The sequence below is a fragment of the Nicrophorus vespilloides genome, unplaced genomic scaffold, assembly GCF_001412225.1.
Source record: "Nicrophorus vespilloides isolate i.1.1-1 unplaced genomic scaffold, Nicve_v1.0, whole genome shotgun sequence".
NCBI lineage: Eukaryota > Metazoa > Arthropoda > Insecta > Coleoptera > Silphidae > Nicrophorus > Nicrophorus vespilloides.
In genome coordinates, this window is record NW_017097548.1 from 14,550 (window position 1) to 40,223 (window position 25,674).

The window sequence follows — 25,674 nt, forward strand, 5'->3', positions numbered from 1 at the left end:
AGCGCGTATTATGATGTATGGGGAGATGAAATGGAAAAGGATAAAGGAAAGAGGTGAGGATTGATCGAAAAGTATTATTGATTTATTACATTATTCTTATATTCTTATTAATATAACTAATTAACTAACTAACTATATCATCAGCCACAGCCAGAGCGTCTGGCATATTACATATTATATATATATAAATGTCTCTTCTCTATCTCTACTAATGTATTTTCAATAACTACAATGATGATAAAATCTATATGTAATCTCTCTTCTCATTTACTTTCACCACCTTAAGTATCCTTTCATATCATCATTGATTCGTTTTATTTCACAGATTAATAATGTAAAGATGCAAATTGTGTTGCAATTGGACAAACGTGAACTATTTTCTAATTGAAAGTGAGTTTCAATCAATAATTTCTTTCCTATGTTTATACTAATATTATATTGTTTCAGATGCAATCTGTTATGGTGTGGATTTTAAATACATGTTGGAGAGTAGCATGGAGTAGATTAAATGTGCTGTGGTGAGTGGATTTAAACTTTTAACAATTTCTATAGTTTAGTTTTCAAAATGTACACGTTGACGTGAATAGGGTTGCGTATATTAGGAAACATAACCTCGCGGTATGTTATTGTCGGTGTCGCTTTGAGGTTAGGTTAGTGTTTATAAAGTAAAAAGTATGGTCGTGAACGTGGGTGATGTCGTATTGCCGGGCGAATGCCTGCCGGAGCCGCGCTCCAACAAGGGTGTCGTCATCCTGGGTCCGGGGCTGCGACGCTCCGAGGACGATTCCAAAGGGTTGACGGTGAGCCGTGCCGGGGTGCTCTGCCACAAAGCGCCGAACATGTACTGGGTGGAGGGACACGCGAAGCGGTACGTGCCGTGCAAGGGTGACCTGGTGGTCGGCGTCGTCGCCAAGAAGAGCGGTGACCAGTTCAAGATCGACATCGGCTCGGCCGAGCACGCTTCCCTCTCGGCCTTCTCCTTCGAGGGGGCGACCAAGAAGCAGAAACCCGACCTGCAGGTGGGCGACGTCGTCTACGCCAAGCTGGTGACGGCTCACCGCGAGATGGAGCCGGAACTGGTTTGCGTCAACAAGTACTTTAAGGCGGCGAACCTGGGACCGCTCAGCAATCAGGGTTTCCTGCTCAACCTGGACAGTCGTCTCATCGTCAGGCTGCTCGACGTGCAGCATCCGCTGCTCGCGGTCCTCGCGAAGACGTGCGCTTACGAGATCGCCATCGGCATGAACGGAAAGGTCTTCGTCATGGGCAGAACCAGTAAGGACACCATGCACGTCGCCGAAGCGCTCCTCGCCGCCCAACACCACGACAACGTGACAACATAACTGTTATTTTTGTTACGTTCTCCTAGGTTACGCGAATTTATATTTATATGGACAGGGGAAAAAGACAAAAAAAATATATATACGAGTGTGTGTGAAAGAATGAAACAAAACAAAAGTAATATGCAGTAGACGGAATAAATGAAATCCCCATTACTTTGGTTTTATTTACAAAGCCAAGAAAACAGTACAAGCATCATTGTATCTTATTTACTTCCATCATCTTCTTTTTTTTTTATATATATATATATGTAATAAGACTTGGGTATCTTTATGTTGTTGTCATCATCATTTATATTTTCATCATCATCTTAATTATTTTGTTTTATATATATATACTACAAATTGTGTACTAAAACAGTGAACTTTTCGTTTCACAGAGTTACAAAATATCAAATGAAGGAATGAACAAACAAACAGCAACATAAAAATAAGGGAAACTTATACAACTACTCCTTCTTCCTCATTGTTTTTTTTTTGTTGACCATGTGGAAAAATACTTCGAAACGACGCGTCACATCATCACCGTCACTTTTCTTCTTTTTTTTTCTATACATATACAATATAACAAGGAACAATTTCGGCTATAATCAATATTATTATTAATAATATATTTATTTGAGGGGGGGCTGTGTAAAATCAAACAACAACAACAAAAAAAACAGAAACGAAAAAAACAAAATTGGATCGGCGGTATATTCTATATATATCAATAATTGCGCTAGGAACAACGGAAATAGTTTTAATATACAAATAAAAAAAAAAGAATTAGAACTTAACAACGGTCGCTAAGAAACAGAAGTATGATAGAAATTAACGTCGTCAACGCGTTTATCTCATCTCTGAACTGATTTACATGTACATATATATATAACCATTAATCTTTACTCTTTTATTTTTCTTTTTTAAATATCGTTATTACATAATTCCTTTTTTCTTCCTTCTTTCTCCCGTTTTTCAATTATCTTTAAATATTATTATTATTAATTAATTACTTTTTTTTGTTTTCTTTTTGGATCGGATCATAATGACATAGAATTGTTTGTTTTTCTTTTTCTTCTCTTTTATTACACATCTTCATATATATATATATATTAATTACTTTTTGTTTTTTTTTTTTTTAAATATATATATATATATAATACAAACACAAATGTCGAAGGTGGGCGTCTCTTTCTTTCTTTTGTCTCGCCGCGTCTCTCAAGCACTTTTGTTTTACTATTTCCATAGAAATTGAAATCGAACGCCTACTATGTTTTATTTTCAAAAAAAAAAAAAAAGAAACGTAATATACGATTACATTGTCCCTCTCTCTCTCTCTCTCTCTCTATGAAACGCTGCTACATTTAGTTTATCATTATTAATATTATTATTTCATTTTACTTATTTAGTCAATATATAATGTCTATCGAAAGAACGACTACAGTTGAAAGAAACGAAAAGGGAAACGATAATGTTGTGAGGAGAACGACGGCTGCTCTCTCGGTTTCTTCTGCATTCGCCTCAACAGAGGAAATTCATATTTTATTTATTTATTTTATACCTATGCATTTCTTATTATTCTTCTCCTTCTTCATTAAATACATGTAATACGTATATCATCGTCGCACGCGCGGGGTTTCACACTTTACTCATGAAAGAAAAAAACGAACAAACAAAAAAGAAAAATACGAACGTCACTAATGGAAACCACCCGGCGTATACATATTATTTGTTTTTTTTTATAAAGTAAGTGTTAGTAATAGAGAGAACAACGACTATTAGAAATATTGCTTCAATTCTTGGTGGTTTTTCTGTTACATGTGGAATGCGCGCGCGTTCGCCATTCCTCCATTGGCTAGTTTAGTTTATTTTAGGACACACGGTGGCCGGAGAGGTTACAAAAACAACGACAACAACAACAACATTACAAAGTATATCATATCGATGGGAGCGTTGAGGGGGTGTGTGCTTTTGTTTAGTTCAACTGTTCGCGAATCTCCGCGATTGCCAACAGCTAAAAACACAAACAATTGAATAATAAGAAATGGATTGTCTCGTTCGGTTCTTTGTTGTCGCTGCTGCTGCTGCTACTTTTCAGTTGGCAATTCACTTCTTCTTTTAAATACACACACACGCACGCACACACATATATAGATAGATTTCAAAGGTAGAGTAGATAAATTACAGCCTGTTGGTTTTATTTTCATCGCCTGCTCCACTTCTTACATCCCATTGTTCTTGTATATATTTATTACTTTTTTTTACTTCTTCTCTTCAAAATTAATTCTTTTAGTTATATCACACGTGTAAATGGATTTATAAACGAAGTTTACTCTTCGTTTACTCTTTAACGGCCTTCTTGTTCTTCAGCTCGAATTGGAGAAAAAAAAGAAAAATTTGTTCTCTCTTTCTATCTCGTGTGTTTGTGTGTGTGTGTGTATGTATAACTATATATACAACACATAGAACATGTGTGTATGTATGTTTGTATGCACGTAATACGTATGTAGTTTTGCCTTATTTTGTTACTTATTAATTCATTAATTATTTTGCACTAGATAAAAATAAACAAACAACAACACAACGTAGTTCCTAGGTGTACACGCGTTTCCGGATCTCTCCTCTCCTTCTGGCTGTCTGTTTGTCTTATTGTTTAAGTTCGGATTTTTTTTTTGTTTTTTTTTTGTTAATTTATATATATATATGTATATAATTATAGATTTTTTTTTACGTTTGTTTGCTTCTGTTTTTGTTTTTTTTTTTTGCTTAAATTTATTATGTTTTTGTTTGCACGTGTGTTCTGCTCCTAAAACTCATCATCTTCTTCCATCCCATCTTTGCGGTCTCTCCACCTCCTCCTCCACATCATCCTCTTCCACACTCTCTCTCTCTCCCTCTTCTCTCGTTATTATAATTTATGTTTCACTTGGCTTTAACTGCGCACCATTAATCAAACACCTGATCAGACCCTGCAACAAAAGAGAGAGAAAAAACATGTAATGATTTCGTACAAAATTTACACATAAATATATATAATACATTTTAAAGAAATGACCGTCGCGGCCCTTTGGTTCGGGGCTGAACTAATAATAATAATAATAGAGAATACGACCAAAGTAAGTCCTGCTTGTCGTAAAAGGCGACTAATGTGACAAAGAAACGCGCCATTTGTAAAAAGAAAAGAGTAACCAATGGTTTGAATCGTTACTTTTATTGGCCGAACGAATACACCAATAAAAAGCCATAGAGTAAACAAATGCTCGACGCGCTTTTGTTCTTTTTTTTTGTTTACCGTTGTTTTGCATTTGGTTAGATATACGAAAAAAAAAAACAAAGTGGGCTGAATGCATCGTTATTGGTTAAAAATTGGGACCGTAAATAAATCCATTGGTGGATCGACTCGGGGCAAAAAGTGAGTGTATTCTTTTAGATTAAAGTGTTTGATTTAATATCCAATATGGTGTGTAAAATATATTTTATTGTAGAGAGACGGATAAGAAGAAGGAGGAGGAGGAGGAGGCGGCTGTTCTAAATTGTGGCTGCATAAAGAAACATACGATCGTTGGTGAATGGAGGGAGGAGGGGGGGAGGTGTGAAGTAGTAATAAGTAAGTGTAATTTGTGATGGAAAGAAAGTAGTCTATCGAATTTTGTTCTATTAGTCGAGAAGAGAAGGAAAAGATGCAGCAGCAGCAGCAGCAAATGTTGATGTAATTGGAGGTGGTAGGTGGTAGGTACGTATGGTTGTGCGCGTGTGTGTATAATGTATGTACCTGGTCTACCGTAGTGAGGATTCGGTGCCGTTCGGTTCTGAGCCGGCCGCCGGGCTCGGCTGCGTGGACGAGGTTGAGGATGAGGCGTTGGGGGCGGCGTTGCCGGCGGCTGCGGGTCCGCGCGCGTTGTTGTGCGAGCTCTCGTACTCCATTACCTCCTGGTAGATGAGCTCCTTCCACTGCTCGACGGTGTGCTCCCGCTCGTCGACGCTGTGATCGTATGGACCCGGTGCTGGCGCGTTCACCTCCCCCTCGTCGTACCAGACGTTGATGTACGGATGCAGGAGGGCGTCGTCGACGGATATCCGGCGCTCCGGGTCGATGACGAGCATGCGAGAGAGAAGATCGCGCGCCTGGCTCGCCTTCAGCCTGTTGTGCTCGCTGCTGTCGGAGGGGAACAGCAGGTCGGGGAACAGTTTGTCGAACGTGAAGCCGGGATAGCGAGGCCTGTTCTCGACGTAGTTGCGGACCGTCGGCTGCAGCCGGATCATGAATTGAGCGGACGGCGTGCCCAGCTGCTCGATGATCTTGTTCCACTGGTCGATGTGATCGGTGCCGGGAAAGAGGACGCCGCCGCGTATCATCTCACCCATGATGCATCCTACGGACCAGATGTCCACGTTCTCCGTGTATCCCATGCCGAGGATGACCTCCGGCGCCCTGTAGTATCTGGTCACCACGTACGGTGTCATCATGAAGGTCGTCCCCGCCGTCCGTGCCAATCCGAAGTCCAGAATCTTCAACGTGCAGTCCGATCTGACGACGATGTTGCTCGGCTTCAGATCCCTGTGTATGATGCCGGCCGAGTGCAGATGCTTGATGCCGCACAGCATCTGATAGAGCAGGTAACTCATCCTCTCGTGATCCAGGTCCATCTGAATCACCTGACACAGATTCGCGTCCATCAACTCCATCACCAAGTAGACATCCTGGAACTCTTCCAGCGATATCTGCGGCGTGAACGCATTCAGCAAACCGATAATCTGTAAAGATAGAGGATAACAATTACATCCTTCCTTCTCGATGGTTACCACCTTGTCGCGGTGAGAAGGCTCAGTAACTCGGATAACCGTTTCATATAATATGAGAGATGCGAACGCGGTGATTCGAGCGAAGCTAAAAGTAACCGACGCGATTACGAACTAGATGAAAATTAATCCCTTTCATTACAAACGAACAGACGAACGCTTTCCTTCTTTCCGCAGCCTCATAAATCGAGACCGCGAAATCCCGCCTAAGCCCCACCTCATCTTACAAACTTCAACGTTTCGCAAATTACTTTGAATCTCTTCCTTTTTTTTTTGTTACTTCTTTCTTTATTCTTCTGCAAAATCGAGAGATTATTTCGTGAATTCTGCTTTAATCCATTACATTACATTAAAAATAAACAAAAACTGTTTGTTTGTTCGTTCGTGATCAAAGAGAGGGCGTAGCTTTTAATTAGCTAATCGACTGGCTGTGCGAACGAATCACTTTCGCAGCGAAATCGATTCACGCGCGCACTCAAAAATTAATTAAACTCAGGAGGAAGAGAAAAACTTACGTTTTTGTGGTTGACGAGTTTCATGAGTTTGAACTCGCGGTAGGCCCTCTTCGCGTGCGTCACATTTTGGAAGGGGCGACTGAGCTTCTTTATGGCCACATTCTGCTGGGTGACGGTATCAACGGCGGCACTGCACAACGAATCATCATCATCATCATCGAATGAAAGAGAAAGAATTATTTATATATATATATGTGTGTGTATAAAGAGAAAGAGAAACAGAGGGAAAGAGAAACGCATTAGGATCAATGTCGACGATCATCAACATAGAGCGACCCTTGGGGTAACACACACCACCTAGTAACGATCGTTAATGGCAACGGTAAACAAAAGCATGCAGCATGGTAACGTTAGTTTGGCGGTAGTTCTTGAAGAAGCGGTAAGAACAAAACAATAATGATAATAATAATTGTAAGAGAGAAAAGAATGAAAATAGTTATAGTGAACTTACCAGACCAGACCCTGGGCACCGATGCCTTTGGGCTCGAGGTTGATGTACCGTGTGGGCACCCAGAATTCGGCATCACCGAACACGTAGTGCTTGAATCTGGGACGCATCTCTCTCTCTTTCTCTCTATCTCTCTCTATCTACACTACTACTCTTTAACTCTAACTCTATGATATTACCTTCCTTCTTTCTTTTACTCTCTTTTACACTCAACGACGTGTCTTCTTCTTCTTCTTCACTAGCGCGTTAATTCGTTATCAAAAAAAATGAACTCAACGGCAAAACCAATTTTCAAAAAAAAAAGAAAGACAGAAGGAACAAAAAAAACACGCTCGCTCCCAAGAAAACGCCAAAAGAACGATCCAGTGAGTGAAAAAAAAAATAAGAACAAAGAGGGGTTGTTGGGTGTGGGAGGAAAACAACAAACTCAAACTCAACTAAAATCAAAAAAAAAAAAATATATAAAAAAAAACTTAATACTCCGAAAGGAGAAAAAAAAAACAGAGAAAATGGAAATCGCACCAAAATCTGGGCAAAAGTGCGTTAAAAGTTTATAGTTGGTACTCACCAGACGATGCCTTGGGCGCCGGAACCGATGGGTTTCAGACTTTGGTAGCGTTTCAAGATCGTGAATTTGGTGTCCCCGACCTCGACGGTATAGAACAGCTGAGATACCCGGGACATCTTCGTCCGCGCGTCCCGAAAATTCAACACCGTCGTCTGGAAAAAGAAAACGAAGAAACAAACGAAAATCAAACGAAGGTATTCTATTGTTTTCTATATAAATATATATGTGGCAAAGTTAGCAAATATCAAGAATATAGAGATATTGTATAAATTACAGAGAAGATATTGAAGAAAAACGAAAGAAAAATCAATCAATCGATAAAAAAAAAAGAAAAAAGTATCCACAGCACAGCGATACATATCAAGAAGAGACGTACTTGAGTCGTACGTTTTGCTTTTTTCAGGCAAAAACTAATAATTGGTCAATTTCTTAAAAATATCGTTGATAAGGGTTACCAAAAAACAAAAAATCGCTTCACAAGACAAACAAAAAAAATGTATAAAAAGGAAAGCGCACATCAAACAACGTAATCGTTATTAGTTTAGTAGGCTAAGAAAGAAACAAACATTAGTAAAACGAAACAAACACACAGAAAACAAAAAAAACATACGTTAATTAGAAGAAGAATTAATTACGTTACGCATATTTACAAAGTTGTTGTTGATAAGTAATTAAATATATAATACGTTAAGAATAAAAATAATAAGCGAAACACACAGACACACATATATGATGGAGACTTACATAGTGGTAACTCATGTTTCGTTTTTATTTCTAATTTTCGTTTCTGCTATAAAAAGCAATTGATTTACTCGATTTACGAGAAGAGAAGACAATGCTCACTAAGTTACGTTTTATTTTTATGTTATATGTATATTTGTATTTTGTTAATCTAGTTTTGTTTGAGATTTTTCATGTGGGCGAGTAGTAGAAACTAGAAAGAAAGACGAGAACAATTGTTAGTTGGTGACACAGCAATAAATATACACAATTCGAGAGAGAAACAAAAACAAAAAAAAAAACAAGACGTAACGAGACGATTAAAGGAGGGTTGCTATGGCGACGGGGGAGTAAAGAGATGTTCAATTAATTGGTGGAAAGGAGGAATAGGAGTAGAAAACAAAATATGTTTATAAAAACAAAAGAAATGTCGCGTTCCGTTCTAGATGGAAGACGGCCAATGTTTATATAGACGTCGCGGAATGCGGTGAAAATGAAAGAAAACAAGGGGACGAGCGCATGCGAGAAAAGGAGGAGTAGCGACGAGATGAGAAGAATGGAACTGTAACACACACGATGTGTGTTTAACCGAAATATCTCTACTGCCCACGGGTAACATATTTCCTCGCTGCATACTTTACACTTCGCTTATGCGCTCACCAACTTTACGTTTCAGGTGATGATAAAAAGCTGCCACTAATGATGATACAGACTGATCATCGAACGCAAATCGTTCTATTTCTGTTACGCCATCTATCGGTAAATATTGATCGAAACGCAATTACATCACATGCAATTAATCAAAAAGTTAACTTTGCGTTTCAGATGTCATCTTTGAAAACGTTCGCACGACCATTGTAAGTACATAATATTTCGGTTACGCCATCTGTCGGTACAATGATTTGGAAATTATGATTATATGTGATTAGCGAATAATCGAATTTCGGGTCTCGAGCGTCGTACCCCCTTGTTTTGTTTGCATATAACGTATGCACATTTTCGAATTGAATTTTCGATTGCGCAGAGTTTGCTCGCGCCAATTGCTATTTGCATATGTAACTAATCGCAGTTGAATGTGCATTTTGAATTGATGCAAATTTTCGCATAATTTACTCATTAATTACAATGGCAAAATTTAATTTAAAAAAAAAAATAGGAAACGTCAAAATTATTTGACAACCATTATTTTTGTTTTGTTAATGAAACGTCATAAAAAATAATGACGCCATTATTGAATTCAAAGGTAACACGATCGATAATTAAGCGATGTGATGAAACGAAAATAGAGCGAGCACGACGGCATTCCTACATTCGTCCGTCCGTCGTCGTCGTCTGTGAATGAAACCGCAGAGCGCGAATAAATTAACAATGACGACCCGAAATATAGTAGACTTAAGTCCCGAAATAGCATATGCGGGACGACACGTTAAGTGGAATGTCAAGGTGGGAGAGCGAGAGAGAGAAAGGGCACGCGCGCGCGAAACGGGATCAAGTAGTTGTTACCACTTGAATTGAATAGAGATTGGGGTGGAGGAAACTAAAAAAAAATAATAATTAAATAAGTATTGATAAAGTGAAGGAGAAACAAATAAGAAACGTTGGAGCACTCACCAAGAGCGATCCATTTTATTTAATTTGTTGGTTGGAAATCGGACGGTTGCTTTGGTGGCGGCGGCGGCAGCGGCGGTTCGCTCCTCGTTTCCTCTAATCTGGAACGAAAAAATCGTTAATCAAACACACGGTCGTACATGCCGGAGAGGGTTTCCAGAGAGGAGAAACACACGTACAAAGAGGACGAGTCTGTGTGAGAGAGCGGATTGTATAACACAAACGTTAAATCAATGAAGCCACGAAAACTAAACAAAAAAATAATAATTTAGTCATTTAGAGAGGGTAACTATGGAGATGGTCAATAAATAGTGTGCAAATGCAAATGGCGCTCAGCGTCCCTGACGACCATTATTAAACAACGGATCAAAGAACTCTAGTTTTTCGCTTCTTTTTTTTGCGATGGAGGGATTAAAATCAAATTCCGTTAGTAAGAAGAAAGGAAGACACAGAGAGAGATGTCTCTGATAAACGCATTAATACAATATTATTGCGATGGCAACGGAACTGAATTTCCTTGTCCCAGTGCGAGAATCAAATTTAGACCTTCTCTCGCAGCCGCCTCCTGCCTTCCTTTTCCTGCATTGTTCCCCCAAGAGCGAATCTTATTTCTTCTCTCCCCCAAGTTGCATCACCTGTTAAGCGGAGTCGGAGGAAGAGGGAGAGGTTTGGCCGTAAAACTGGGCGTTGGTGCGATTCCGAAGGGTGGAGGACCTTTCTACTCCACTTTACGTCACGTGTCTCTGCGTGTTGTGTTGTGTTACTTGCCCACCCTCCATTTCTTTCTTCTTTTCTATCCACAGAAAGGGATTTTCTCGCTCACTCTCTCAGATGTAATAGTAGTAATAGTAAGGTTTACATGTCGAAATTAGTGCTGCCATTAGCACACTTCTCCTCCACCCCCCACGCACACACACGTAAGCACAATATTAAGGTTTGTTTGATGTCCTCCTTCTACCCTCCGGGCTCACGTTACATATCCGCCCACCCCAATGCGATGATGTACTTTCGGTACAAAAGTATGAAGAAGAGAAAAAAAAAACATAACCACGATTACTCGATCAAGGTCATGATTGCCATGGCGACAAACACTTGAGCGGTGTAAATTCGATTGCCCTTTGGTTTCGGGGCACAAAGTAACTCCTGCTTGTCGTAAGAGGCGACTAAAAGGGGGGATCAAATGTCGACGTCGTTGCTAAATTTGCAACTTTCGTCCATGTCACGAGCGCTGCCTAAGAGTATTCAATTCAATTAACAGTTGAATGCGTGCATTTTCAAAAAAAATTGCAAACGCGCCATCTTGAATTTGAAAGCGTCACTTTGAAAATAACGCTACGCAATTGGTCAATCACAGACGCCATTGCTAAAATCGTAAGTTTCACTCAATTCACTCATAAAAAGAAGTTGGATGAAGTTGATGAAGTAATTAGAAAATTAAATGCGTCCCGACAATTAAACGCGTACGTTTCGGGATAAAAAAAAAGGAGACGAGAATGAAGAAATGTTGGGTTGAAATCAAATTGCGCCCGGTGGCGAAATCAAAGTGAATTATTTAATAACGCGTTTAATGAAGTTGGCCGAGGAATACAAATTGCCGCATCAGGTCGAAGGGTGAGAGGAGGAGAAGCGAGGGAGGGGTGCACCAAAATGTAATTAAGTCTCATACCCTATGTGTAGTAGTAACACACATCAACTTATTTATAAAAATCGCTCCCTCGGTATCGTTATTGTGTTGTTTCCTCTGTAACACCGCCGCTTCGTCGCCGTGGAAACGGAGAGTTTGCGAAATATGACTTTTTTTTTTATTATTGCGTCCCCAGATGGGAGAGAGAGAGAGAGAGAGAGGGCGGAGGTCAAAAGAATGTGAGGGGGACGAGATTTATATTAAACCGTGTTGTTGTTATACTTGGGGGAAGGGGGGGTGAATATATATTGTCCTTTGACACATTTGCGAAAATCAAACGTCTATTGTATTCGCATTGTTTGGAATCAAGTCTGACAAATGGAGTTCTTCAAACAAGTGAAATGACAAATGAAATACGACTTTCGTTGGCCAATCGAATGCTTCCAATCGTACATAATCAAATAAACAAAAAGAAATGATTGGTTTGAAGTGTAATTGCGACAATTTACGATAACTTTTAGTTGATTAACAAAATGTAATTAGTATGTAGATTCGAACGATGTTTTTTTTTCGGTGAATGCATGTTTGGCGAGCGGCGGAATCGGGGGCAGTAAGCAAAGGCGATGATGATCGAAGGAGGCGGCGGTGGCGTCCCTCGGGCGTCGGTAAAGAGAGGGTGGGAGGGTTGGGGTTTGGGGTTGTTGCGTTCGTTTTGGGGCAACTATCGAGCGGAGCGGCGCGCTTGCGCCCCCTGCTCGCCGGTTACTGAACCAAGAAAAAAAAACATTTGCCGGGCGGCAGCCAACCCCCGAACGCAACAGCAGCAGCAGCCACGACAAGAATACGAAAAACCCTGCTGCTCTCCTCCTAAATATATCGTATTTCTCTTTCTCGACCCTCTTATAGATTTTAGATATTCATTGTAATTCAAAGAAAATGAGATGGGGAGGTAAAGCAAAAAGTAAATTGAAGACGGCCGAGAACATCTCGAGACGATATATAAATAAAACGAGACATTTCTCATTAGCGAAATTGGGGTATGCGATGATCAAGTAGCAAAAAAAAAATAATAAGAAGAAGAAATAAATGAACGCGAATATATACATCAAGTGGTGCGCAAAGAGGGTTAGGGGGGGGGTTGGTTGGTTGGTTGAGGTGGAAAGTAATCTTGGGGAATTGTTAATTTTCCGGCGCGAGCACCGGAATAATTCACTTTTCCGATTCGAAACTCTTAACATCTTCGCCTCCTCGTCGTCGGAGTAGTAGCTACTACAACCATCCCCTTCCCCCTCCTCACGCTCGTATCGCGGCCATCCGGGATTAGCGTGAGCGATGATGAAAAAAAAAACATTTGATATGCACGAGGGTGGGAATTATATACATGTATATATATATATATATGTAAATGAATTATATATGCGCATAAATTCGCCATCCAGAAAACTCTTCAATTATAAAGTTATCTAGAAACGGGAACAGTGTAGTTTTTTTTTTGGTGCACTGCACTTGATTGCAGGGGGAGAAAAACAGGAAAATGCGGTTGCATAATTTCCCCCCACACAAACTCCATTTGCCGCGTCAATTAATCACAATGCTGACCGCGAAAACTCAAAACGAAATGGTAAAGAAAAACGTGTTTTTTGTTATCATTGATTTTCAATTTTATCACTTCGTGATCGATTTTCCGTAATGTCAAATAGTGACGTTTTATGAAACGTCACCTTTTGACATCGTTCAATTTGTTTCTTTAACCGTGGCGCATATAGATGTGTTTTCCTTTCGTCTTCGCGTCTCCTCTTCATCCACGCCGGTCGTGGGGGGATTATCTTCGACCCGGGATTGAAATAATAAATGGGATTGCCGCAATTCGGGTTTTAACCTCGGCTCTCACGACGCGATCCCTATTTTATTCATGCCTACCTAAACCCATCTCACTCCCCCGCCACCCACAAATCCATCCCGTTTATCCCCATTTATCTCTCTCTCTCACTGTCTCTGTCCTACACATGCAATCATTCAATCCGACATAACTTTTCCTGTTGTTGTTGTTGCTTTTGTTAATATCACTATTAACGTCATGCATGTCAGAAAGTGACATTTCAAGTGACAGTTGGATTTAACCTAAATAAAGCAATTTACGCGCAATATGAAACATTGGATGCGAGTGAAGATGAGAGAGTGAGAGTAACGCAGATAATAAATTAAGAGATGGAGAAGGTAAACATTCGCGAATTGAATGAGTAAGAGGGAGAGAGAGATGGGGGGAAAAGTAATTGTAAAGAAACAAAGGAAGAAATGAACGCTTGAGAACGGGGGATTGTAATAAAGTAAGAGTAATGAAAATGGAATTATGAGAGGGAAATTAGATTAGAAAAGAGAGGATAAAAGGACTAAAACGTGAACGAATGAGAGAGAGAGAGAGAGAGAAAATAATGAGTCGGATAACAATGCAAAAATTACGGTCGCCTTTTGATCACTCGCAATTCATGAAAAAATTATACGACCGCTATTCATTGCGAGAAACGTTAAATTTAGTCATTTGACAGTCGCGTCTTTCGGATTCATTACTTATTTACTTATCAAGTTAATGAAAATCGATATAATTAAGGCATACTTAAGGCGTTTATTTTGTGACAGTTTACAAGAAAAAAAAAATATGTCCCGGCGCATCCACCGGTGGTACTTGGAACATTTGAAGTGTGACGATCAGCTTTGACATATGTCAAAGGTAATTGTTGGGTTGCGTGTGACGTATGTCAGAATGTGTGGAATTGGTTTGGTGTGATCATCTCGGCCGTTTTTGAGTTGAAAGACGAGGGAGAGGGATCAATAAAAGGGGGGAGGGAATGGATGGTTGAAGAAGACACGCCCAGATCTACCTCCTTTCAGCTCCCTTGTTATTATCTCTTTGCTCGAGCGAATCTAGGAGCTGTTCATGTTTTGCTTATGTTTATTTTCTTTTTGTTTCAGCTCTTCGGATATGAATTAATTGGGAGGGTTGTAAACCTGGACGGTCGTGCATCTGGGCGGATGATGTTGATGTGAGCATCTTCACGCTCGACGATGCAATATTAATTGGTGGATGAAGAGATGAAGGAGGAGGAGGAGGGATCGACGTCCACCCCCCTCCGCATACCGTCACTCAATCATACGACATGTAAAGGTAATGCGGCGGTCGAAGGGGAGGCGGCAACGGCGCGCACGCGTACCAACTCAACCCCCTTTTACATAGTCGACGCGAACGGGCGGCAATGATGATGGTGATTATGATGATGGTTACACGAATGAAGGAACGTACGTAGATATCTATGAAAGGGTAGAGGGTAGTGGAGGAGGAATAGAAGGTGGCGGCTGTAATTCACACGTGCGTTTGCAGCAGGAGAGCGAGAGATTCCGCGGCATCGATCGGCCGACCGACCGAAGTTGTTACGTCACGGGCGGTCGTCCCATCGAGCGGCACGTTGAAATACGGCAATAAACGCGTTCATTGCCGCCGCCGCCCCCCGTCGATCTCAATACACACAATGGGTGGGGGTGGGGGTGGTGAAAGTTGTCCGTTGCGTACGATCATCCACCATAGACGGATCGGCGTCAGCGCTCCGTAACCACGCGGTTCTCTAATGAAGTACGAAAACAAAAACATCCGCATGGCAACCATAACCAACCACCCGCCCCCAACAAACAACCCTTGCCAACTTCAAACGGGATTGATTTACGCGCATTCCGATCGAAAAGATTTACCACACTCATTTCACTCGATAACAACAATTTAACTTGATTACTTTATGTTTCATCAATTAACGAATATCGTTGCAATTGACTGAAATTGATTACAACGTTAATATATTTAATAATGATAATTGGCAAAAACTATGCTAATATACATTCGAATCCGTTGCCAACATGAAACAACTCGGCGGGGGCAGGTGGAGCAATCAATAGCGAAAAGTTACTACATACTCATTTGTTTTGCTCCCCCCGCAAGATATTTTTTTTCTCTCTCACCGCGACGCGAAAATCCGTTGCCAACGGGCGATTAATCAACGCTTATTAGTGGAGGAGACATTTCTCTCCACCGACTTTCAATTAACGTGAATTATTTAGATTATTTCAAGTTTGTCCGTTGCCAGATTGCAATAATTCCCTAAAATGCTGCCAACCTATTCTTAGTTCCAGCTATTTAAAAAAAAATACGTTTTTTTTTTTGGTTGGTACAATTAATGGAATTTGGTGAAAACGGATTGATCAACATTGAAAAAATAAATGAAATGGAATCGTTTTTTGTAGAATGTCAAATATTTAACAATTATATCATTCTGTTTTAGAGCTCGTTTCGGAATTTGTGAACATTGAATTTTAATCAATTTTTTTTGTTGTTATTATGTTTACAGATGCAATTGGTAATTCTGAATTTTAAATGGGACAACAACAACAACAGAAGAAAGAAATAAAAGCGAGTCGAAATTTGGAAAGTGACGCATAACGATGATCGATTTTAATTAATCGTTTTCGTGCTGCTGCAACCACCGATTTTCAATGTGTTTCTTTTATAAATTTTGGTGGAAATGAGGTAATTGTTGCGAAATGCGGTAATATTTTAATATTTAATTGTTATTAATTTTTTTTTAATTTGGTTGTTTTTGTTTTTTGTTTCAGATTCGGTTGGTGCAACTTAATTGAAGCGGAACAACAAGGATGTTGGAAACAATGCGGAAACAAAAGCGAGTCGGTATTTTCGTTGACAATTATCCTTGATGGTAATAATAACTTTTAGTGTTTGTTTTGTGTGCGTGTGTGTGTGTGAACATTCGATGAGAACTGGAAGATATTTTCGCGACGTGATGCTGTGTAAGTAAATATTTGTATTTGCTATTTTGTTTAGTTTAGGGAAAAAAAAATTATAATTCTTAGGCAAATTTTGACATATGCGGGATTTTCTGATTGGTTCGTCGGAAAACAAGTGAAAATGCAGCGGGCATAATGTCAGGGGGTGAAAGAGAGAGAGAGAGAGAGAGTAGAAGCACATACAACACACAAAATCGATGTGTGTGCGACATACACACATATACAGAGAGAAGCGCGCCGGTCGATGCGCCCCTCCGTCTCCGTCCTTCTCGCACTCGCGCGGACGATGGACGGGCGTGCGCGACGGTATAAAATGGTTCCAGTACGATATGTATGTGTACAAACTCGCATGCATGTATTCCAAGAAAACAATCTATCAATCTCTATTTTTCTTTTCTTTTTTTCTCTCTCTCTCTCTCTGCGCATTTATGATTTCATTTGTAATCGAGTCTAATTGGAATTTTTCAGCAGGAGGAAAGCAGCAGAAGCACCCACGAGACCGACACCCATATGCAACTATAATGTTTGATGATGATGATGACGAAGGAGGAGGGAAGAGAAGGCGCCGCCGCCGCTACCGCCGACACAAGTAGAAATATACAAACAAAAAATCTCTTACTTATTCTTCTCTCATCCGCCTGGACCTGCGTTATTCTCTATCTCTCTCTCTCTCCTTTTCTCGCTCTCCCTGACTTCTGTGTCGCTTATACTCTCTCTCTTACTCTCGTTCTATCTGTACCTGTCAATCTCGGGCTGGATTGTTTCTGGCAATTCTACCGCCCCTTCTGGAAGAAGCCGGGAGAACAGAGACGGAGTGAGGAGAACACGCACGCAGCAGCAGCACTCGACATGCACACACACACATGCACCACTCACACAATCGCACACCTGTGACGAAGAGCTGGGAGCCCCCTCAAACACGCTCTTTGCCCCCTTTCCACCTTTCTTTCTTTTCTATTCTCTCTCTTTTTTTTTCTTTCTTTCTTTCTTTTCTATTTGTTTGTTACCTTTCCGCAGTATTGCGGTACGAATACTACTACTGCGACGACGACGACGACGTTGATGTTGATGATGGTATGTGTATATTATTTGTGTTGACTCACACTACTCGCACGCACCAGCACTGACGAAGAGACGACTACGACGATGTTGATGATGATGTGCTCGCTATGGTATGGCTAGCTATATGGGAGATCCGCGGCAGTGGCGGCGGCGACGGCAGCAGCGGCGATTCTCACTCACTACCACATCTCTCCGTCTCTCTCCTTCACACCATAAAAACCTTTTCTCTCTCTCTTTCTCCCACTGTTCCCACCCGCTCCTACTCCTCCGCATGAACCGGCAGCGACTCGGTGTCGCGCGGCGCCGCCTGCTCTTCCGAAACAGCACGACGATGCTCGATCTTCACCGTCTCACCAGATGCCACTGACATCGGTAAGAACGCAACACATCATCCACCAAATTCACAATTTAAATTATTGTTTTTTTTCTGTCTGTTTCATAATTCTAACGGTGAGCGTAACTAGCCGACGTGATCTGATAGGAAATTTTAAAATATCAGCTGGAAAAAATAACTACTGGTAATGTCAATGATTTGCATACAAAATCAATTTCATTAAAAAATTCCTGCATTTGACATTTCAGTTGACGTATCTGTCAGAATTGTGGATTGTATGCAACCCAAATGCCGTTGATCAACTTGTTTTTTTTTTGTTTTCGTCGGGTGTTGTTGTAGAGGCAGCGGGTTTTGTTTTGTTTTCAGTGTACGTTCGATTTTGATTGATCGTTGCGTGTTGAATAGGTTTTTGTTTTGTTTTGGTTGAAGATGGGCGATATGCTGAAGGAGCTTCGCGAGAAGTCGAAGAAACGGAAGCAGCTCTTGGCGCAAACGGTGAGTTCAAATTTGGACTGTCATAACCTGCAAATGTCTAGTGTTTTGTTTTGATTTCGTCAGTTCGGCGTGTCGGGGGTGGAGGAGCTGAGGCAGGTGCTGGGGACGGGAGAGGAGAGCCCGAAGAAGCAGCACGTCGATAATCCTTCGGAATCGAAGGCGACATCATCATCATCATCATCAGGGGAGAGAAGAGGAGAGAGTAGTAGCAGCAGCAGCAGCAAGGAGCAGCAGGGTAATGATGAGCTGGTGTACAGAGATTCATCGACGTTCCTCAAAGGAACGCAATCGTCAAATCCGCACAACGATTACTGCCAGCATTTCGTGGATACGGGACAGAGGCCGCAGAATTTCATCAGGGACGTCGGTTTGGCCGACAGGTTCGAGGAGTATCCAAAGTTGAGGGAGCTGATCAAGCTGAAAGACGATCTGATACAGCAGACGGCGAATCCGCCGATGTACTTGAAATGCGATCTGCTCAGTTACGATTTGAAAGGTCTCAATTCGAAGTTCGACGTGATCCTGATCGAACCGCCGCTCGAGGAGTACCAGAGGACGATGGGTGTGACGAACATGCAGTTCTGGTCGTGGGATCAGATCATGAATCTGGATATCGGGGAGGTGGCGGCGCAAAGGAGCTTCGTGTTCCTATGGTGCGGCAGCTCGGAGGGTTTGGACATGGGCAGAGTGTGCCTGAGAAAGTGGGGTTTCAGAAGGTGCGAAGATATCTGTTGGATCAGGACGAACATCACGAATCCGGGACACTCGAAGAATCTGGAGGCGAAGGCGGTGTTTCAGAGGACGAAGGAGCACTGTCTGATGGGAATCAAGGGGACGGTGAGACGATCAACGGACGGCGATTTCATCCATGCGAATGTCGACATCGATTTGATCATCTCGGAGGAGACGGAGTACGGAAGCCTGGAGAAGCCTGTGGAGATCTTCCACATCATCGAGCACTTTTGCTTAGGTAGAAGGAGACTGCACGTCTTCGGCAGGGACTCGACCGTAAGACCTGGTTGGCTAACGCTCGGTCCAGAATTGACGAACACGAATTTCAATGCGGACACCTACAACGGCTATTTCAATCCGAGCACTCTGACGACCGGCTGCACCGAGAGGATAGAGGCGCTCCGGCCGAAGAGTCCTCCGCCGAAGGGAAAAGGTAGCGCCGGCGGTCGAGGTCGAGGAGGATTCTCCAGGGGTCGCGGCAGAGGACGATAGTTGGGGAATTGGTAGGGGATCGGATAGGAGGAGGGTTGAGGTTGTGGTCGTAGTAGTAATCGATTATTCGTTCGTTTCTACACACTCTTCAACTATATCAATTTTACATTTAATTTAATATCTCCTTCATTTTAATTAATAAAATACTATGTATTCTATAATTCTGCACAAATCAGCACACCTTTTCCTCCCCCAGAACAAATGATTGTAATTTCATACGTATGCAACCCAACTTTAATCGATTATTCCATTGTTTTTTTAATCTTATCATTTTTTTTTTGGGCTATATCGGAATATTAATAATGCAGTGAAGGTGTGTGTGTGAACTAAATCTATGAACTAAATTGGATGAATGGAAATTGATGCGTGACACTGCTCGAATGCAATCAATAAGTCCTTTGGAAATAATTCTCTCTCTCTCACACACACACACTTCTCTTGTTTGAGAGGGGGTGATGTAACGAACGAAGAACGTCGATAACGTTGAACCGTGCACAATGAGTTGCCTACATTATAGAAGGAAATGAAAAAAAAATGAATACAAATATTTGGAACTTGTTAATTATTATTGTTACATTTTTTTCTATTGGCGTCGAGATTATTCGAGTGGCGTCGAGACTATTTGAATCCGTTGCTAAGGATTTGTTTATTATTATTTTTTTTAATTGTTTGAGAAGCGTGTGTCGCGTCGCGTCCAATTTGAGTTACATAAAATCATCTCAACATTCAGTTAATAATCACAGGTGAATATTAATAATAATAATGTAAATACTTGTAAATCATAATACGAAATTCAATGTTGAGAGATGTGCAACAGTTTGAAAGTGCAATTAGTTTTATTTATCAATATTTTTTATAATTAACGGTTGGTATGGTTGTTAAGGCGTTGTTTATTAATTGTAAATTCGTTGTTTTAAGGTTGAGGAGGTTTTGACTAGTGGCAAGATTTTAATTAAAGGTGAATATCATTTTCTAATTATTATTAGTTATTGCAGATATTCGGAATTTATGTTTCCAATCGGAATTGCATGGTGAGAAGAGTATTGCGATTTCTGTTTCGATTCATTTATCTCTACGTTTCCGTTTCAGGGGAACGACGGTGCGACGTTGGTTGCATAAGCGTCGGGCGTCAAGGGGGTTGGGGCGGCGCCGTTCGTGCGTTCCCGTCGCTCCGTCGCCGTCCATCCTGTGCAGCGAAGCGAAGCTCTTTCCGGCCGAAACTCTCAGTTCACAGTTTTCGTCCGGTATCCGAAGATGGAAGGTTTGGGTGCATACGGAGGCGGCAAAGCCGGCGGCGCTTTCGATCCCATCACTTTCGTGCAGAGGCCCCAGGTCATCCTTCGCGCGGTTTGCTGGGTAAGCACAAAGAACACAAAAAACATACACTCACGCGCGTCTACTGTACGAGTTGAACGTCGATGTTGATTATGATGATGATGATGATGATAATAATAATAATATGTTGGTGAACTCGTAAAGAGGGTAGAAAGAAAACTGTCGATTCGTTTGTGGGGGACTTTTAGTAACCCCCACAAGGATAATCGATTCGATTTGAAAATGGCGCCGCCCGCCTTCACCCCAAAACCTCTTTCTCTCTCTCTCCCTCACTCATCGGTGAAAGAGAGGAAACGGGTTGCTTCGAATCAGCTAAAATAATTTAACGCAATTGATTACGAAAAATTAAATGAAAAATAGAAGTTGTAGAAGAGACGTAACAAAGAGAAGGAGGTTACGGTGGTGGGGGAATAGGTCGAAATTGATTCATCCCCTACTGGTGGCGGGGGCGGCGAAGGAGGAGGAGAAGGGGTGTACGCGAAGAAACAGGTCATTGGGTCAACGTAGCAAAATATATATGTATATGATATGTATTACATTTCTAACCGAGATGGGAAAAAAAGAGCCTCAATGCACTTCAATTATCGCATATTATTATTATTATTTCAAATGTAAACATCGTTTTTTTTCTTCTTTCTCTCGCCCCGATCAATTTTCATCCATTACTAAGCACCCAAGACGCATGCAATCTCTTAAATATTATTTCTTATCGCATTTGTTTGTTTGAAACGGTGATCTGATTAATTTGAATAAACATTTGGACATTTCTTGAGCGCTCTTGAAATGCAAATGCAACTGCACATTTTCGTTTTCAAATAATTAATATTTATTACATTTGCGAAAAAAAAAATAAAACGCCAACTGAACAAAGTAACGGATGTATAGTTTAACAAAGCGCAGATTGCAAGTATAATAATAATAATCGTCATGAAACGAAAGTGCTAGTGCAATTCCGTTGCTGTGTGTATACAGATAACGAGAATTTGTCAACTCCACTGAAAATGCGCGTTTCAATTATTACGCTCAGTCAACACACTGCACCGAGCGTAACAATTACCAGTGTTTGAAATAGCTGAAGTGCAGTATACGAAAATTGATTAAGAAAGTTGCGATATAATATCTAATTCTTGTTAACTTCTTTCTTTTTTTTAGCTGTTCGCGATAGTCGTGTTTGGATGCATTTCCTCTCAAGGCTGGCAGTACAATCAGCCGCTGAAGAAGGAGGTGTGCCTGTATAATGGAGATAGTAACGCTTGCAATTACGGGGTTGGCATCAGCGTGATTGCCTTCATCGCCGCAATGGGATTCATCATCGGCGAATACCTCTTCGAGCAGATGTCCTCGGTCAAGACCAGAAAGCATTACGTTCTCGGCGATCTCGGTTTCTCCGGTAAATTCGGAATAGATTAGATACAAATTAATTTCTCATTCTCATCGGTAATTGAGTGTTTAGGTTTCTGGGCGTTCCTCTATTTCGTCGGCTTCTGGTATTTGGCGAGCCAATGGGGAAAAGCACCGGAACCGATGGGCGGTTACGGCGTCAACAATGTCCAAGCTGCGATCACCTTCTGCTTCTTTTCTGTATTCACCTGGGTAAGAACAACAACAACAAATATCATTTATCATCGTCGATCGTTTACAATCAGTGATGATTATGTCCGTTATATTGATTATTATGTATATTTGTCATTTATTTCAGGCTGGCTGTGCGTTCTTCGCTTTCCAGCGATTCCGGCAGGGCGCGGACGCTGCGTTCGCGACGAATTACGAAACGGATACGAGCATGCCTGCCGCTTACCCCTCGTACCCCGGTGGACCGGAAACGGAGCAGCAGTACCAGGAGCCACCGTTTTCCGGTGGCGCCATGAACCAACGAGGTATGGATTTTTCGATTTGAAATAATTCGGGGAATCGGTTAAATTTACACGCAGAGCTAAACCTGTTAAAAAATGATTAATAATAATGAACGCTTATTATCGCTGTTAGCTGCTCAATAACAATTATCGTTTGAAATGTGTTTCAGGTCCCGGCGATTTCCAAGCTCCGGCGTATTAAGCACGGTCACAATTGCAGTCAGTATAATAAGGAGCACAAACACATGGACATTGCGTGTCGTGTGTATGTGTCTGTGTGAAGGAGAAACCCGAATGCATGATAACAAATACGGCGAGAGGGAGAGAGAGAGAGAGAGGGAGAGAGCATTACATATATGTTTCTTTAATTAGTAATAACAATTGATTTCGTTCGGTTTGGTTGGTCGGTTGATCGATTAACAACAACAATCGAGAGTCCCCTTTGATCTCTTGTTCATCTTCGATGTGATATTAAGTTTAGTTCGTCTCTCCTCTCTCTTTCTCCTCGGCAGCAGCTGCAGCAGCAGCAGCAAAATAACAAATGACAAACAAATGACAAAAATCGGGTCAACTTTAATTTATTCCTTCTTTATTGATTTTAGTTCCAATTAAATGGAGTCGTTTAGCGATTAGTCGTCAAAGTAGAGGAAGTGTATAAGTGTAATATATTAATAAGAGGTATACAAACAAACAAACAAAAAATGAACAGCGCGCGAATGAAAGAAAAAGTATATATTGTATATGTATATTACAAATTTAGAAGATTATATTACATGTATTTGTGCGCGCGCTTATTAAACTATACACGCGCACATACATTTATTAGGAGATATTTGATGTGTACAGAGTTTAATGAAAACAATGACGTTGTTCGAGGATGCAGAAGAAGAAGAAGCAGATGAATGAAGACTACTATATATTTTGTATATGATTTCTCTCTCTCTCTCTCTCTGATCTCAGCTTCTAATTGTAAAGAAATACCAAAAAAACAAACAAAAACAAACAACATATGTGTGTATGTATATATATATATATATGTTAAATTATTAATATTATTAATATTGTATAATAGACGTATTAAAAAGAAGAACGAAAATGAAATGAAGGCGTGTCCGATTTATTTGTAATTGAATTGAATAGCAACGGTAGCAATGGCAACAGTTTATTATGAAGAAACAAGACAAGATGCAGACAGATGTTGTTTAACAAATGCGGTTTCCATGAGCAACAATTGTTACTGTCTCGTTGCGTGCTATCTCTTTATTTGTTCGTTTCCTAGTTGAAAAGAAACAATTAACAGCAATATTAAATGTGACCAATTTAGTTGAATGAACTTTAACTCTTTCATTCTTCCTACATACCTTCCTTCCTTTCTTCCTTCGATTAATTTTAATAAATATAATTAATATTTCAATATATTTTCGTGTTATTATTGATGTTATCACACATAATTCAGAGAGTGAGTATCGGTAAGAGGAGGACGTTCTTGAGTCTGCCGAGAAGTGCCGAATGATCGGGAAAGTCTCCTGCCAGATTATCCACTACCGTCACCAACTTTCCGTTCGTTTGTTTCTCTCGATCGTAGGCGGCGTTGGCTGCCGCAGCCGTCTTGTACTGGGTGTAAGGGATCCGACCTCTCGCCAATTCCGCGTACACCTTCAGCTTCTTCTGCTTGAAGACGAGCACGTCCAAAGTCTGCACAAAAACATTCATTGTTAGTTGTAGTTAAATACGAATGTATTACGTGTTACCAATTGTTTGTCCTCTCGTTTCCTCTCGATGTTCTCGACTGTAACTCGATACCTTTCCTTCATCTCGTCAATCTCAGAGTCGAGTGCTTCGATGTCGGCGCGGAGACTCGCGAGAACCTCCGCCTTTTCGCTCATCTGCTCGTCAATGTGCACCTGTTCGTTGTCGATCTGCTGCAGTTTGTTGTTCAGATCGTCCAACTTCTTCTGAAAGTGCAATCGCACCTGTTGCGTGCCGCCCTTGATCAGTTTGGTGCGAGCATCGGAAACGTTCACGATCGCCTCACGTCTCGACACGCAATGCTCCAGATCTGTAATCAATCTCTCCTGCACCTTCCTCAGCTGTCCGTACCTGACGCTCATCCTGTGTATTTCCGCTCTCATCTTTCCCACCTCACCATCTCCACTCCTCTCCTCGGCCATCGTCTTCTTCGCTTCCACGACCATCTGAATCTTCTTCTCCCATTGCAGAGCCTCCCCGTTCTTCTCGATCAACTCTTTCGCGAGTGTCTCCTTGTCCTCTTCGATATCGATGATCTCCTGCTTCAACCCCAACGTCTGCATCTCGGTCTCTTCCAGTCTCAACGAGAGTTCCGTCTGCGTGAAACTGTTGTCAGAGTCGAGCGTCTCTTTGGCGTCTCGTCTCTTTCCCAGCATTTCCGTGTACGCGGCCAACCTGTTCGTCAGATGGCTGACGCTTCGATTCATCGCCAGTTCTTCGCGATCGTAATGTTCGAGTTCGTCGTTGATCTTCAGATTCTTCTGATCGAGAATCGTGATTTGCTTCTTCAGCAGATTCATATCACGTATCTGACTCTGCCGTTTCTCCGACAGATCGACGACTATCGCTTGCTCGCGCAGCCAGAACGTCTGCATCTCCCTACATCTCTCCGCCATCTCCTCTATCTGTTCCTTCAGATTTTCAATTTTCATCTCTTGCGGCGTCAGATTCACGTTGTTCGTTTCCTCGGCGATACGATCGAATCTCTTCTTCAGCACCTCGAACAGTCTCATCTTCTTCTCCAAATCTCCCTCGCATTTTTCGCGATCGCGAATCGCCGCCATATGAATGCCGTCCTCGGATTCGACTTGTTTGAACACCTCCTCCAGCACACGGGACACCTCCTTGTTGCTGCACTGCTGCTGCAGGATGTCCTTGGACGTTCGTCCGAT

General features: G+C 41.3%; 5 protein-coding genes and 1 long non-coding RNA gene across 20 annotated transcripts in view; 4 read left to right on the top strand and 2 right to left on the bottom strand.

The window, feature by feature from the left end:
* Positions 1-404: 404 nt before the first annotated feature.
* LOC108560384 (exosome complex component RRP40) lies at positions 405-1,496 on the top strand. Its single transcript, XM_017917909.1, has one exon. The coding sequence runs from the start codon at positions 675-677 to the stop codon at positions 1,341-1,343; it is 669 nt and encodes a 222-aa protein (XP_017773398.1). The 5' UTR covers positions 405-674; the 3' UTR covers positions 1,344-1,496.
* Positions 1,497-2,608: 1,112 nt separating this feature from the next.
* LOC108560378 (stress-activated protein kinase JNK) lies at positions 2,609-17,687 on the bottom strand. Of its 7 annotated transcripts, none has more exons than XM_017917901.1 (7): positions 17,190-17,431; positions 9,985-10,082; positions 8,398-8,587; positions 7,654-7,805; positions 6,638-6,767; positions 5,095-6,077; positions 2,609-4,291 (listed from the first exon to the last, which is right to left on the bottom strand). In XM_017917901.1, exons 3-6 carry the CDS (start codon positions 8,410-8,412, stop codon positions 5,100-5,102), a joined length of 1,275 nt encoding a protein of 424 aa, XP_017773390.1. In that variant the 5' UTR covers positions 8,413-8,587; positions 9,985-10,082; positions 17,190-17,431; the 3' UTR covers positions 2,609-4,291; positions 5,095-5,099. The 7 variants fall into 7 exon arrangements, with proteins under 7 accessions (XP_017773390.1, XP_017773388.1, XP_017773392.1 ...); XM_017917899.1 differs by lacking the exon at positions 17,190-17,431 and adding an exon at positions 17,070-17,142; XM_017917898.1 differs by lacking the exon at positions 17,190-17,431 and adding an exon at positions 17,569-17,687 and having other exon boundaries at positions 3,578-4,291.
* Positions 7,769-17,060, top strand: LOC108560381. 9 transcript variants are annotated; one of them, XR_001890977.1, is made up of 7 exons: positions 7,770-7,847; positions 8,561-8,985; positions 9,050-9,230; positions 14,576-14,903; positions 15,997-16,194; positions 16,262-16,453; positions 16,919-17,060. It is a non-coding gene; the product is annotated as an uncharacterized LOC108560381 (long non-coding RNA). The 9 variants fall into 9 exon arrangements; XR_001890978.1 differs by lacking the exon at positions 16,919-17,060 and having other exon boundaries at positions 9,050-9,132; positions 9,182-9,230; positions 16,262-16,910; XR_001890974.1 differs by lacking the exon at positions 16,919-17,060 and having other exon boundaries at positions 9,050-9,132; positions 9,199-9,230; positions 16,262-16,910.
* A 107-nt stretch (positions 17,688-17,794) lies between the features above and the next one.
* LOC108560379 (methyltransferase-like protein 14 homolog) lies at positions 17,795-19,722 on the top strand. The gene is made up of 3 exons (XM_017917904.1): positions 17,795-17,884; positions 18,276-18,341; positions 18,405-19,722. Exons 1-3 carry the CDS (start codon positions 17,870-17,872, stop codon positions 19,563-19,565), a joined length of 1,242 nt encoding a protein of 413 aa, XP_017773393.1. The 5' UTR covers positions 17,795-17,869; the 3' UTR covers positions 19,566-19,722.
* A 789-nt stretch (positions 19,723-20,511) lies between these two features.
* On the top strand, positions 20,512-23,455 carry LOC108560380 (synaptogyrin-1). The gene is made up of 5 exons (XM_017917905.1): positions 20,512-20,921; positions 22,053-22,290; positions 22,354-22,493; positions 22,600-22,777; positions 22,924-23,455. The coding sequence occupies exons 1-5, from the start codon at positions 20,820-20,822 to the stop codon at positions 22,953-22,955; spliced, it is 690 nt and encodes a 229-aa protein (XP_017773394.1). The 5' UTR covers positions 20,512-20,819; the 3' UTR covers positions 22,956-23,455.
* Positions 23,456-24,184: 729 nt separating this feature from the next.
* Positions 24,185-25,674, bottom strand: part of LOC108560375 (coiled-coil domain-containing protein 40) — a 2,843-nt gene continuing 1,353 nt past the window's right edge. Inside the window, exons 2-4 of the mRNA XM_017917895.1 lie at positions 25,664-25,674; positions 24,505-25,589; positions 24,185-24,448 (exon numbers count right to left, since the gene is read on the bottom strand). The exon at positions 25,664-25,674 is cut by the window's right edge and continues 1,176 nt beyond it. Coding sequence (XP_017773384.1) covers positions 24,206-24,448; positions 24,505-25,589; positions 25,664-25,674 — 1,339 coding nt within the window. The 3' untranslated portion in view covers positions 24,185-24,205. The remainder of the gene's footprint in view (positions 24,449-24,504; positions 25,590-25,663) is intronic.